Source organism: Strigops habroptila, chromosome 10 (genome assembly GCF_004027225.2).
Source record: "Strigops habroptila isolate Jane chromosome 10, bStrHab1.2.pri, whole genome shotgun sequence".
Classification (NCBI taxonomy): domain Eukaryota; kingdom Metazoa; phylum Chordata; class Aves; order Psittaciformes; family Psittacidae; genus Strigops; species Strigops habroptila.
The window spans coordinates 15,286,621-15,301,454 of NC_046359.1; the positions used below are offsets into that span (position 1 = coordinate 15,286,621).

At 42.7% G+C, this 14,834-nt stretch overlaps 1 protein-coding gene and 2 long non-coding RNA genes across 3 annotated transcripts in view; 2 read left to right on the plus strand and 1 right to left on the minus strand.

Annotated features, from left to right (window-relative positions):
- The first annotated feature begins 2,000 nt into the window (after positions 1 to 2,000).
- LOC115613860 lies at positions 2,001 to 13,104 on the plus strand. Its single transcript, XR_003993546.1, has 5 exons — positions 2,001 to 2,151; positions 2,261 to 2,391; positions 4,079 to 4,165; positions 12,634 to 12,816; positions 12,913 to 13,104. It is a non-coding gene; the product is annotated as an uncharacterized LOC115613860 (long non-coding RNA).
- On the minus strand, positions 10,204 to 13,765 carry LOC115613859. The gene is made up of 2 exons (XR_003993544.2): positions 13,598 to 13,765; positions 10,204 to 13,071 (listed from the first exon to the last, which is right to left on the minus strand). It is a non-coding gene; the product is annotated as an uncharacterized LOC115613859 (long non-coding RNA).
- KCNK1 (potassium two pore domain channel subfamily K member 1) overlaps positions 13,200 to 14,834 on the plus strand; it is a 34,523-nt gene continuing 32,888 nt past the window's right edge. The window contains exon 1 of the mRNA XM_030499874.1: positions 13,200 to 13,862. Coding sequence (XP_030355734.1) covers positions 13,508 to 13,862 — 355 coding nt within the window. The 5' untranslated portion in view covers positions 13,200 to 13,507. The remainder of the gene's footprint in view (positions 13,863 to 14,834) is intronic.

A 14,834-nucleotide genomic window follows, 5' to 3' on the forward strand; every position in this document is an offset into this window, starting at 1 on the left:
GAGGGGAGATTTTGATTAGACATTAGGAAAAAATTCTTTGCTATGAGGGTGGTGAGGCACTGGAACAGGTTGCCCAGAGAAGTTGTGGCTGCCCCACCTCTGGCAGTGTTCAAGGCCAGGTTGGATGGAGCTCTGAGCAATCTGGTCTAGTGGAAGGTGTCCCTGCCCATGGCACGAGGATTGGAACCAGATCGTCTTTGAGGTCCCTTCCAATACAAACCATTCTATGATTTTATGACTCTATGCTGAACCATAGGCTCAGTGACTATAAAGCAACAGGCGTTCATAGTGTTTTGGCTCATCTGACTTGGTGCTGAAGAGCAGAAACGCAGGAATTGTGCTGGTTTCACAGAGAGACATCTAACAGTGTGCTTGCAGGTCTCACCAGGTCAGGCACGAAGCCCTGTAAAAATCACCATGTTGCTTCTACACCCAAGTTTAACACCTACATACATGTTGCAGGAACCACAAATCAGTAGGAATCACAAATCAATCCTTGTGATGGTTGATCTTGTGTGCCAAGATGGCAAATCCAGATGACATATGAAGAGCTTTAGTTCTGGTTTTAAAGAATATTTCTGAACTGCTGGGTCAGACATATGACAGCAGTATTTGTAAGTAAAATTTTTGACCTCCACAGCTTTGGAGAGAATAGCCGGGTTTAATAATATTTCTTAGAATGTCACCCCGGCACTCTTAGAAGCTTTTAATGTGTAACTATTTTTAGATCCCTGTCAGTGGTTCATTAGTGTCATTAATTTCTTTCTCAATCCCTGAATTTCGCAATATTCACATTTACTGATACATGCATACTAAATGTTTTCAGCTGTCTCCTTTCTACTTTTTCTTGATAGTGAAAACTTTGCTTTGTAAGTGTTTTTTCTTTTTTTCTTTGAAAGAGCATTTTAAAAGAACTGTTCAATACAACAATATTTATTAGAAAATTATAACCCTTGCAGGCTTTTGAAGCACCCTGTAGAGTTTAAAGGAGAACTGCATCTTCTGGAGAATGAAGTCTCAAGAGTATCACCAAAAGATATTCATAATAGTTCAGAGATTTCAATAGTAAATTTCAGTAGAATATGTCTATAATTTTCTAGAAATTTTAATAAGGCTTCTTGGGACAATCTTAGCTCACTGTTGATAGATTTGTGTGCTCTGTTTCCTTGAAAGTTTATGGTCTGAAGGCTAGATTGTTACATGTCCAAGACCCTTCCCTTTATATTATTTGGGCAATATTAATGGTCCTTAGCATGAACATAGAGGCAAAAAAGGAAATTTGGTACTATTTGTGCTTGACAAGACACAAATGATGTGTCTAAGAAGACACATGGATGAAGCTTTCAAAGTCAAGGGAAGGAACCATTTCTTTTGTTTCAGTGGGTACTAAGCCAGGCGGTTTCCACAAGGAAAAGGTTCTTTTCAACTTTTCCACCTTTGAGTAATCTCTCTTTCGGCTGCTTCCTGTCCTTTGCATGTTCTTTGCTCATCTATTTTTAAATAACCAGACAGACACACTATTATAGTTCAATTTGTTCTTCAATATTGATTTTTTAGGATGACGTATGATTTGCTCCCACTGCTGTTTGCAGTGACAGATCTTTGGAGCCAGGAGTTCTTCATAGAAGAAATTGCGTTGTTTCATTGTCTGGAAGCCAGTAGAGCCTGGCAGGCCAGGTCACCTGAGCTGCTTGCGCTGGAAATGATAGCTCTACTTACATGATGATTGTAGTGAAAGTCCACTGTATATGTCCTAATTAGATTTGAAATATCTGAACTCACCATTATATGGTACAAAATGTGCTAAAATGAGAGATGCTGCCTTACCTACCTTATGTAAAAAATATTCACTTTTTCTCTTTATACCAGAGTTTGAAGTTAACAGTTAAATTAGGTTAAAGTTTCAAGTACAGACAGAATTCATTTGGGCTGAGGTGTGATTTTTACAGTTCATTCCTGACTAACAAGGGGAACTATTTTTTTCTGAAAAACAGGTGTCCTGAAGGGAAAATATTTCCACTGCATTATGTTTCAATTTGTTTAAACATAAATCTAGCAGTGGCTGAACCCCTAAAAATGAGCAGTATGTGGTGGAGAGGCAGTGCAGCTCTGCTCTTCTCAGGGATGGAGGCACCCACATCTAAAATGCAGGTGGGATAAACCATCTATGTTGATTTTGTTTACTCAGATCAATTCTGGGTAATGATCTGACCTTGCATATCTCTATTGCCCATTGCCTTCACGCCTTGTCACTACTCAGAGAACGAATTAGGGGCCATATCTGAGCTGATCAAGTGTTAGAAGTGGACTGGAAGAAGAGGAAGAAATGATCATGGAGGCTTCTCAGCACTGTGGCTGTTGCTATGGAAGTGCACATCACCAGGAGGCATGGTGAGTGAGCTGAGGTTGCCTGGGGACACAACAGCTCCCTCATATCTTTTCCCTCTCCCCATCTGTCCACCCTGTTCACACACCGCATGTTGCAGGTGTACCCAGAGGGCACTAAAGCACAGCAATGTCTTAATAACTAGATGAAATACCAGTATGATATCAACAGGTTCTTTAGGATTCACTTTTTGCTCTTCAGTTTCTTTTTCAAAAAGCAAGCCTCAATTTGGAAACAGCTATCACAAGTGGTCAAGTAGAAAACAGAACCTTGTGAGTGACGGGGTTATTGTAGTATTACAGATAAAGAAACAAAAAAACCCAACCCAACATCTGGTTAATTAGCATCTTTTCTGCAAAAGCACAACCATGTAAATATCTTTTATACTAATAATCTTTTTTCTTCCTTTCTTCCTTTCTATGGTAAGACCATAGAGTGAAAGAAAAGATTACAACTGCTGAAATTCCACTGCTGTTTATATGGAGTATATAGCACTTCATATATACAAGCATCATTTGTAAAATATGAAATAGAGACACTTACAGTAAAATTCTGTACTATCCTTAGCTACAGATGAATCATTTTCCTCCCAAACTTACAGTATGAAGCAATACACAGAGAAAAGCGAATTATTACAGATTATGCTACAGGAACAAGAGGAAACTAGTCAACAACTACATCAACTATTAGATTATTTTTAATAGCTAATATAAAGATATACTCTCCTGAAAGCATGGCACAGGGTCATAATTTTCATAAGAAGACTACATTGAAACTATACATTATGTAAGGACTACAGTCTGCAGAAATGCTAAAATGCACTGGAAGGAGTGACATTTAAGTCTAATTATAGACAGATTTTCAAACTCAGCAGACAATGCAATTTCGTCTGTGAAGTTATATTTAAAATAGTTTTCTTGATTATTCTACTTTCATAACCAAAACCATTTCAATACAAAATGATGAAGTGAAAATTCAGTATTCTGCTTTAATATCAAGCAGAAGAAATATGTCTTAAAGAGTTCATTTAGGGGGCTGGAGTGGAGACATTTTCCTGCTGCAAAGCATCGTGCCATTTGTCAACAAGTTAAGATATAAAAGAAGTACCTTGGGAGCAACCTCACAAAAGTATATTGCACAATTGTATATAAAATGCTGTGATATATATTTTTCATAAATATTTCATGCTTTAGGATGGTTATGTTCAGATTTTCTTTCAATCTGAACTTCCCAGAAGACAGGCAGGATTTATATCATCCTGTGGTAATAGTACATTTTGTTCTTCTAAGATAATGTCTGTCTATCTATCACAAAATATGAATGGGAATGTCTAAGCAGACAGCGCCTCTGGCTAAAAATTTTGGAGCGCCTACCTTCAAGTTTCTGAATTGATTTAGGGAACTAACCACAAGCCACTTGGCTTTCCTAAGCTGTTACAGGTCCTTCTCTGTAACGCTCCTTCAGGTCTGCCATCCCCTTTGCCTGTGAAAAGTCGTACATGGACCACATACAGGAAGAGGCAGCCTGCCAGCAGCTGGGGTGTCCCTGGTGTATGTTGCAGATTTCCACCACAGCAAACCACTAAGGCCAGTTCTGCAAGACATGTTTTCCTGGAAAGTAAGAACTTCACACTAAAAGGATTTTTCATCCATTGATGTTTAAACTGAAAACAACTGCTCTTTCTTGCTCCAGAGAGGACACCTTCAATACTGGAGCGAGGGGAAACACAGCATCCAGGAGCCTCAATTCTGAGCGATGAGAGCCACCGAGGGAGTCCAGGTAGGTGATGTCAACTGCTTTGCCCCTGTCCATCAGTTCTGTAGCCCCATCATAGAAGGCCACCAAAATAGTCAGACAGGATTTCCCTTTAGTGAAGCCATGTTGGCTGTCACCAACCACCTCGTTGTTTTTCATGTGCCTTAGCATGCTTTCCAGGAGAATCTGCTCCATGATCCTGCCACGCACAGAGGTGAGACTGGCTGGTCTGTACTTTCCCATGTCTTCCATTTTCCTCTTCTTGAAAATGGGGGTTATATTTCCCTTTGTCCAGTCGTCGGGAACTTCACCTGGCTGCCATGATTTTTCAAATATGATGGACAGTGGCTTAGCAACTTCATTCACCAGCTCCTTCAGGACCTGTGGATGGATTTCATCAGGTCCCATGGACTTGTGCGCATTCAGGTTCCTAAGATGATCCTCTGCTACAGTGGGCCTAAGGTCTTCATTCTCTCAGTCCCTGCATCTGCTTTCCAAGACTTGAGCAGCATGGCTACAGCACTTGCTGGTGAAGACTGACGCAAAGAAGTCATTGAGAATCTCAGCCTTGTCCAAATCAAGGGTGGTTCTCCCGTTTCCTTCTGGAGGGGGCTCACATTATCCCTAGTCTGTCTTTTGTTAGAGACATACCTATAGAAGCCTTTCGTGTTATCTTTGGCAACCCTGGCCAGACTCAATTCTAACTGGGCCTTAGCTTTCCTGACCTGATCCCTAACTTCCCGGATAACATCCCTGTATTCGTCCCAGGCCTCCTGTCCTCACTTCCACCTACTGTAAGCTTTTTTTTTCCATCTGAGTATTCTCAGCAACTCCTTATACATCCATGGAGGCCTCCTGGCCTTCTTGCCCCATTTCCTTCTTGTCAGGACACAACGCTCCTGAGCATTGGAGCATTTTTGCTGTAACAGCAAGAAAAACAGATTTTGGTGGTGAGGGTGGTGGGGTATGTGTTGCTGTTTTTAATCGCTTCATGCGTTTCTGAAAGTACAGGGAAAAAAAACCTGTCAGATTTTCAACTGAGGTTTTTCTGGGTAGACCTACATTTTAAGCCATTTCTTTAACAGACTGTAGCCAGACATTTTTTGTATTCCTTTCTCAGCACACATGCCCTCATGAACATCTGGTAAATGTTACAAGAGTGTACAGTGCACTCTGTCAGAAGTGGATAAAACAATACTACTGTTGAATTATATTAAAAATTAACACAGTAGCATAAAATCTCATATTAAAGTTGTCTTACTTCACAGAATGTTTTCTCTTGTCCTGTGATGTTCTTTCTAAGTGTATCTTTTCAGGGAAGGTGTAGAATTTGGCCTTGCTGAAATTGTAATTTTCTTAAACCTTAAGCTATCTCACATGACTCAAGATTTGCAAAGGTATCTTGGGCCAACTGACAAAACTGTCCTTTTGTACTTCTGATATGTTTGTTAGGTTGATTGAAAGTCAGTGGGTGATAATAGGATTCAAATTCAGTTATGATTGATGAGTCAGATGACACTGTTGAGAAAAAGTAGGACACTGCAGCTTGTGTTCCCTCTAAGTAGATAAAAATAAAGGACTAAATTTTCAAAAGATTCAGGTCACTGAAGTAGGCTTTGATATCATTATAGCAGGTGCATGTGGCAATAGTATCCATGGGCTGTTCCAGATGTTGGTTCAGTGAGACAATTAATTGGACTTATTAAAATTTAACTCTGCTGAGGCAGAAGGGTTGCGTGCAAAATTAACCTGTCCATATAGCATGGCTAGGTGGGAGTATCACAAATTAGATGTTTTTGCTTGTGTTTCCTCATCTATGAATAGTAACTCCTGCTTACTTCATTGAAGTATTGCAGGCCTTCAGCAATGAGGAGTAAACGCCATGGCTAAGGCTTTCTGGTACAGTGTTTTTATAGGGTATTAATACATACATGTGTGTGTTTATATATATGTGTGTACATGCTATGTATGTATAGGGTTTGTGCTACGCTCCCAGTGAAGAGGTATTAGGCCTCAGAGCTATCAGGACTGGCCACAGAAAGAGGTGGATTTGCTCTGCAGGAATGATGAGGGAAGTGTGCCTGATTCAACTCTCCCACCATGTGCTAGCTATGAAGTGTGTGCCCAGGAAGAGGGTTCCCTGGGTTCTCCATCCCACTAGGACAGTTGTAGGAAATTATTTGAGCTTGCGCAGAATGCAGATAAACATTAAACTCCTTCAAAACGTAGGATCCATCCAGCACAGGAAATATCCAAGGTCAAATGCAAGGGGTTTTTTCAGGTGTAGCCAAGGATCTGCGTTGTATGTATTAGAGACTGGCAATGATCTGTAAGATGGATATCTCTTTAGAATTTAAATTCCTTAGGAGTCTAGAGACCTGAAAAACCAAGTTGCTGTACATCCTAGCTATCAGCTATGGCTGCAGCAGGAAGGTGAGATTCTTTCTCAGAGCTGCAACCCTGCTTCTTCCAGGTTCCCTTAATTCTTGGGCTGCATCTAGGCAGCATCTGAAAATCACTCTAAGAACCTGTCTTGTGACACCTGTATGATTCACACACAGGCTGTCACATCCAGCACCAGACTTCCCTATTATAGCAAAGTAGCTTGCCTGGAGGTGATGTGCAGTTGCCACAGAGTCTCATATGGGCCAGGATGGTTGCAGGCATCCAGAAGTTCACTGTTACAAATGACAACAGCTTCAAAAACATCTCCTGCCACCTGAGCCCTGTCCAGTGCATAGTGAAAGAGCAGTCAGTGTCAGGACCAGGCTCCAGCACACTGACTCAAGTGCATGAAGTCCAAGTGCACACACACACTGTTCAGTCTGAACTAATTAGACAGGTCAGGGAGGCTTTGGCAAGCAGTGCTGTGCTGTGTACACACACTGGGCCTGAGGAAAACAGAGGCAAAGGGAGCTGAAGCTGAAAGCTGTTTTGTCAAGTTAATGTGACCTTTCCATGAATAGGCAAGAGGGTGTGTTAGCTGTCAGTGAAAACGTCACCACTGCTGGTTTACTTATACATACCCCACTGTAACACAAGTCCAACTCAGTCTGTTGCATAAAATTGATTCTACAAGTACACAAATTCTAAGGCAATGCAGACTGAATTAAAACAGGCAAAAGGACCTACCAGCAATCCCCAATGGCAGCATTAAACTAAGAGACTGGGGCTGGACCTCAGTTCGCCAAAAACTGGAATCACAGAAATAGTGCCTAACTACTGAAAAAAGTAAATACAGATATGCCATTTAGTGTGTAACCCTTTCTGGGGCTGTGTGTTTTGAAAATGACTCTGAGAAAGCTGGTGGGCTTTGCTGGCACTATCATTTCCTGGGTGCCCGGGAACAAGCACAACGCTCTGAGACAAAACTAAGATTGGTCCCAGAGGTGGTAAGATCAGGAAGGGGGCTTGGACATCCACAGCTGTTTGGGTCCACCTCAGCTACTGCATTCTTTTATCTCTCTCCATAACCATCTCTAACACCAGGCTGCCAAGAAGGGTGAAGAGGTACTAAAAATTCTACGGGGTAGAAGGAAGAGATACAAAGTATCTTGCGAGCCCTTATTTTCAGTACAAATTATTAAGTATCTTAGCTGGTCTTCTTTTTTCCATCTTGAACAAGAGGTTAAAAGGAGTGATTCTGCTAGCTGAATGCCACAGGACTTAGGAGGGCAAGGTCACTTTATTTAAAACACTGAATTTTATTTAATGTAACGCTCTAATAAGGTCATGTTGACATCCTGTATTCTCTGAGCTATTACACTCCTTCAGCATTAACACAATCCTACAAATCACGGGTAATTAATTACCTTTCTACAAAGATGTGGCACAACTTACAATGTAACAAAGAAAAGCTTGAGGAAGCACACTATATATATAATTATATAAAAACATATATGTATATACATGACTGTATTTAGGCACATATATGCAGCCCTCATCCCAATTGGACCTATACCTCTTAGAGTGATGAAGTTGCTTTTTGGGCAATGCCATTGAGTAAACCTGATGGCAAGTATACATGAAATTACTTTTTCCACGACATACAATTCTTATCCTATTAAAACAGTTATCTATCAGTTATTCCACTCAGACACCAAGATTGTTGGCTAAATATGAATACTTACTGCAACGCTAAGAAAAATTACACTTATGCTGAACAAGGCATGACTCACTCGAGAAAGAAATTGTGCCTGACCATGCATATAAACTTCCTTCATCCTAAATACTACTACTCCATGACGCAAACACTCCCCTAAATATAGTCCCCAAACCAGACACATTCATTCCTTTGCTGTAACAGATAGGTGGTCTTAACCTTTGTGGACAGTGTTGCACCATTAAGTTAATGGCATAAAAGGATTTTTTGAGGAAGCCACTAAATCTCAAGCTTTCTCCTCTCATCTCAAGTATAATTCAGCCAGGCAGGATGTTGGAAATTGCACCGACACAGGCTTCACTGGCTCTTTCTTCCACAGCAATATTTCTACTGTCACCAGTTTGCTTGGTCATAAATTTTAAAGACCGAAATATGTCTGTACTCTTACTGCATCTTCATCCTCCTGCCACATTAAGACGGGAATGAAGCCTCTCTTCAAAGATTACTTTTTTCTATAAAGTCAGGCTGTGTTGTTTCAATTATTATAGCATTCACATTATTTGACCCAAATTTAGATGAGTCCCTTTAGCTGAAATAGAACACCTTACCAATCAGAAACAGACCACACGGCAACCCATCTGACTGCTTCTCAGCTTAACTACATTTGTGTTGGTGTGTGTGAGGATGTGATTCTTATAACTCCACATCCTGCTTGCCCTCACAGGGGGCACTACATTCAATCAGAGCTGCTAGACAACCTTATATTAACTTCTGCAAAAGCCCACAAATTGAGTGTTCAGAAACAACCATTTGGATATATTTTCTTCTGCAATTGGAAATGTACGATGATCCAGCCTTCATTTAGCATATACGGCAAATTATGAAGGATTCTACTTCTCAGTTTCATTAAAAAAATATTAATGGGAACAGTTATATGTGGCAGAATCCTTAATGCAAGGGAATTCAGAGAATCTTACATTTATGGTTATCTTCCTTCATGTACATATAATTTAGGACAGATAATTCAGACTTTAGACTTGCTATAACCACTGAATTTATACTCATGCCAAATTTGAAGAAAAATCCTGAAGGACAAATCGGTTCCCTATTGCTACTCAATATTCAGCTGTCATGGTGACACAGCTATCATACTGTTTCATGTTCTCCGCAGATAACTGTTTCTGACTCCCACGCTGTCCTGGATCATCCCACTCCTCTCCACCACCACCTCCTCCTCTGTTCACTGTACTGTGAGCTCATGCTATAGGTATGCCAAAGCAGAACAGGTTTGTCAGGACAAGAATTGCCTAATAATTTATTTTATTTACCCTGCTTCTCAGGACTTAAGGTTCTTCAGTAAAATTATACTTTTTTTGAGGGGAGCAACATTTTCTTCTAAGACTGATGTCAAAATGTTTATGATTCTGCCATGAAACTACTCTTCTGAAACAAAAAAGCAAGCAAACAAAAAACCCCAAAACTAACCAAACTTTCAGTCAACTTGAAACTTTCTATGTATTTGAGTCATTTTCTGTTTTTCTTTTTGGTCACGAAAATATTTTATAGTCTTAATATCAGTAAGAGTGCCAAATGTGGGTGTTTCCTCAGACTCATCCCCCACTCAGGGTCTAGAGCTCAGTGATCAGAGCAGCAGAGTCCCAGTGTCAAATCTTCTCTTTGCCATACGCTGCTCAGCATAGGTCAGTCTCTGGGTGCTGTTATGAGCCATTCTTGCTTTTCATTCGAGCTACTATGTTTGTCTAATGTCATTTATATTCACCGAACAAAAGTGGTCCCCCTTTCTGGTCACTGCCTGCCACCAGGCTGACATCTTCCTCCAGCCTGCCACCATCACCTTGTCTTCCCATGTTTGGAGCACTACAGCATTTCACTGGAAATATGTCAGTAATAAAATATTTTTTTTTTTTCAGTTAACTAAAAAGTTCAGAGAAGAACAGGCTGCCACAAACACAACACAAAACCTCTTTATTTCAATTTCACATCTCCTAACAGAAAATGTCAGTGATTCACAGAGCTCTGAGAAATGCCTTACATTTCTTTTGTATGAGACAGGATTTTCTCAGCCTCTGGACTACACTAAAGAAGCTGCTAGCCCAGTGATTTGGCAAGGGAGTTGTCCTGTCTCCCCAGGCAGCAGAGTTAGAGAGACTAGTCGCTTTCTCTATGCTTTTCAAGAACCCCAGGATACAAACATGGTTTCTCCCTCAGCTCCATGGATGAATTAGTGTCCGTCTTCTCTTCTACACTTGTAGATAGGCAGCTTGTACTTGCGTTTTTTGCAGTTCAGAGGGGAGCTGGGTGCGATAGAGAGCACCAGTACCTAGCAATAGTGGGTTTCTTTACTCTGCTAACAGCTGGACCTCTCCAGTTATCACTGAGGGTAGCTAGTGGATGAGTGATGACATGATGTAGTATGCTTTATTAACTGGATTCATGTTTTATTAAGAGGGATGATCACAGTAGAATGAAACAATGCTGGGTAAAATTCACTGTCCAGACATTTGCTTTGGAATCAAGAATGTGAATGCTTTGGTGACACAAAGCAGCTGCGCTGCTCTGCCATTGTTCTCCCTGGCCCATGCCTCCAAAAACCAGAGAGGGAAAAATTGAGTTATAAGAGCAGTGCAAGTTCTGTTCAGCAGAGAGTCCTCCTTTTCTCTCTAGCCCAGCAAACCTCCAAGTGTGAGAGACTTCTAAAAATAGAGAATGAGTGATTCATAAAAACGGAAAACTGAAGGCGGCCATATAAATATGAACAAATAAAACTGTTCAGCTACCCAGCTACAGTTTCCTATCACCACTGAAGAGAGGTGTGTTCTGAGGCAAACATTTTCTAACCTTTAAATAAATATTTGGCTTGAAGGTTGGGAAAATATTATTTTACAGCAAATATATGCCCATTCCCTATCATGAATGCAACTGTACATACCAGATGTTGTCATAAATTAAACAGTATTATGAAACCTATTTTATCTGGCAAACCGAGTACATTTGATTAAAATGGAGCCCCATATATCACACATATTGTTTTAAATGGCTTTTATATTATAGATGGAGGTACTCAGTCATTTGGAATTTGAGGGAACAAGTGATTAAGTAATTGGATGGAATTAACCAAGCATACCAAATTGGTCAATGAGGTTCGTTGATCTCTTTTTCTGTAACAATGTTTAAATGCATGCTGCCTTAGTGTAATGCAATGAAACATTTGTTTGGAATACTCCCTTCAAAAGCATGTCTGCATTACTGGATTAGCTTTTTTTTTTTTTTTTTCAGACAGTATCCATTATTAATTGTCATTGCTATTGATTTAGATTGTCTTTTTCCTACACATCAGTGGTTCATATCAGAAAAAACATTTTAAAAGTACATTGATGCTGATGAAAGGTGCTGACAGGATGTAACATCTCTGCCTATGTCTGTCCTTCTGTCAATTAACTTCATGACATACAGCATGGATTTTCTTCAGCTGCTCGTTTCAAGTCCCTCCCCTAATTTCACTGTGCTGCACCTCTGTTCAGTGCTACAATTTATACGTGTGAACACTTTGGAACCATTTACCTCGCAACAGTTCAGGGGTTCAGCCATGGGGGAAAAGTGTCTTCCTACCAAAACACCCAAGTGGACAGGGTGTCCCCTCCCTATTTGTGTGATCAAACATGGATGCAAAAGATGCACATGCACACATAACAGATGTGCATTTGTAGGCCAGAACACACACATCCTCTTGGCACAGCACTGAGAGAGTCTGCTTGCTCAGCCTGTCTATATGTACCTACCACATCCCCCAAGCCCACTATTTGACCAAGCATTTAAGCAGCTGCTTTTTGCATGCATGAACACATTTGCATTTTGATCGTGAAACAAGGGGAATGGAGAGGTGTTAAGCCCCTGGAACAACTCAGCTGTAGCTGGCCGCAGGGAATGGGCCAGGGACCGGATGAGCTGTTCTGCCAGGCCAGATCCATCCTGCAGCCTAATGTAGCTGTTGTATAAAAGAAAATGTTAACACATTGTTTTAAGTTTCTAGCATGAAAAATTGTTTTGTGCCTTTTGTTTTTCCATTCTTTTCCCATGGTAGTCCCTACAGTGTACCTCACAGCTTAACATAGGTTGTGGGATATGATTTACTCTGTCCGAACTCACTAGCTCAGTCTCATTAAGTTTCTAATTTACAAGCCACTACTTTGTTTCTGTGATTGTACAAGTTGTCATCAGCTGAGACGTGAAAGGGAAATGGCAGAGCCCTGCAGGATGCAGCTGGGGAATCTCCTCTCTCTCTTTTACCCAAGGAAGCTGCCTTTAGTCACCTTAAGGGCCACTTTGGGAGCCTACAATTTTCACTGCTCTTTTTCATGTGGTGGTGGAGCTTCTTTGCAGGTTAACTGCATGATTGCTGGCCAGAGTTGAGATGGATGAAGAAAGAAGTGTTTGAAGTGGAATTGGAGAAGATCACTGATTCGGGCCGCACAGAGGGCTGGCTGGACAGTGCATTTGAATTCATTGTGGATGCTGCCCTGAGCACTAGCCAGGCGCTTCATACCATTAGAAAGTAAGTATCTCCAGGAGCCCAGCACAGAAGCAAAGACTCATTTAGCTTGGATGGGATTTCTGGAGGCCACCTGGTTCTAAATGTCCTCCCAAACAGGCCTCATTTTGAAGTTATGTCACAGAAGACCTGAGGGAGGACATTAATGCCTGCCATCAGGATTCCTCCTTGAATGCATCACATCCCCAAACCGAAATTCAGCCTCATGCTTCACACCGCTGTGTTTGTGTCGTTACCTTCTTCCGGTTCACCCGGCACCTTTAGAAATGTGAAAAATAAAATAAAACAAAAGGATCAGTGGAAGGAATTGCTGTTTGGGGGGTTCTCTCGGCGGGGGGAGCAGCGAGGCAAGGCAGTCTCCAGACACTTTTGTGTCTTAAGGGACAGTCTCGGTCGGCTTCACTGAACGCTGGCTGGGCCCAGTCACGCGCGGCTGGGTGATAAGAAACGTAAAGAGAAGGAGAGAACACGCCGTTTGAACGTAGGCGCTGTGGCCGGTCGGTTGGCGGCAGCAGGCCGTCCCTCAGCCGCGGGTACCTGCGCCGCGCGGCCACGTGAGCGCCGCATCAGCGCCGCTCCGCGCCTCAAGGCGGCCGCAGAGGCGCAGGGCAGCCGGTGGCCGTATCGGCCGCGCTCCCCCCGTGTCCCCCTCAGCCCCCCGGCCCAGGGCGCAGCCGGCCCCCGGCTCGGTAAGATGCTGCAGTCGCTGGCGGGCAGCTCCTGCGTGCGTCTGGTGGAGCAGCACCGCTCCGCTTGGTGCTTCGCCCTCCTGGTGCTGGGTTACCTGCTGTACCTGGTGTTCGGCGCCGTGGTGTTCTCCTCGGTGGAGCTGCCCTACGAGGACCTGCTGCGCCAGGAGCTGGGCAAGCTGAAGCAGCGCTTCCTGGAGGAGCACGCCTGCCTCTCGGAGCAGCAGCTGGAGCAGTTCCTGCTGCGGGTGCTGGAGGCCAGCAACTACGGCGTCTCGGTGCTCAGCAACGCCTCGGGCAACTGGAACTGGGACTTCACCTCCTCACTCTTCTTCGCCAGCACCGTCCTCTCCACCACTGGTAAGCGAACGGCAGGCAAACGGAGGCCTTCCGGGGAGGCCCGGACCCCCTGAGGGCCACCGGGGAGGCGATGGGGCTGGTGTGGGGCCGCCTTCCTAGGCAGCCGGGCCTGTGACTGAGGGGTCGGGCCTGCCGCCCCCATCGCGCCCCAGGGCCGCGGGGATCGTGCGGGGCCAGCGGCTGGGTGCCGGAGTACTCGTTACTTCCCCAACTCCCTTGTGAGAGCAGAGTATTTTATGTAAGGTGCATCACCCGCATTTTAAACTCACACTGTTTCGCTTTAAGAGCCAGGCTGCCAGCTGCCCGCCCTTCTCCCCCCAAAAATGTTGGTGTTTTTGAAAATGCCCATCTCTTTCTTTGAACTTTTAAATGCTTTTAGGGGTGTCTCCTCAAGCTTTTGGTTTCCTTTTGTGTTTCATCCTCATTTGGGGGACACACTGCTAACCCGGGTGTAAGAATGAAGTTTAAATTTCAGTTTCGTATTGTACTATCAATTTCGGTTGAATATTTTCACGTAAAAGATTAAAAGATAATGCTTGTTTGCTTCCAAATAGCAATTTTCATTGGTATTTCGAAAAGCTCAAAACATTCCTTTGGCCAGTGTGAAGATGAAGCCCTCAGTGACACGGTTTAGTGGTGGACTTGGCAGAGCTGGGGAATGGCTGGATGTCTTTTCCAACCTACTTGATTCTGTGATTTTACAGCAGTCTCATTTCATGTAAGATTGTAGTGGCCAGCCTTCTTGTAACGGGTAAGTGCAGGCATTCGTGCTGAGAAGCTGGCTGAGGTGATCTGAATGTGGCTCACTGAAATAAATAACAAAGGCTTGTCGAATAAGAAAAGCTTTAAAAGAATCACTCTAAAAGTAGTCCAACCAGAGAGCTTTGAATCTTGGCTGTACATTGATACTAAAAGATGCAGTGCTTTTTTGCTTTTTTTCCCTGTCCCCAAGTGAGCAGGGGAATATTTCTA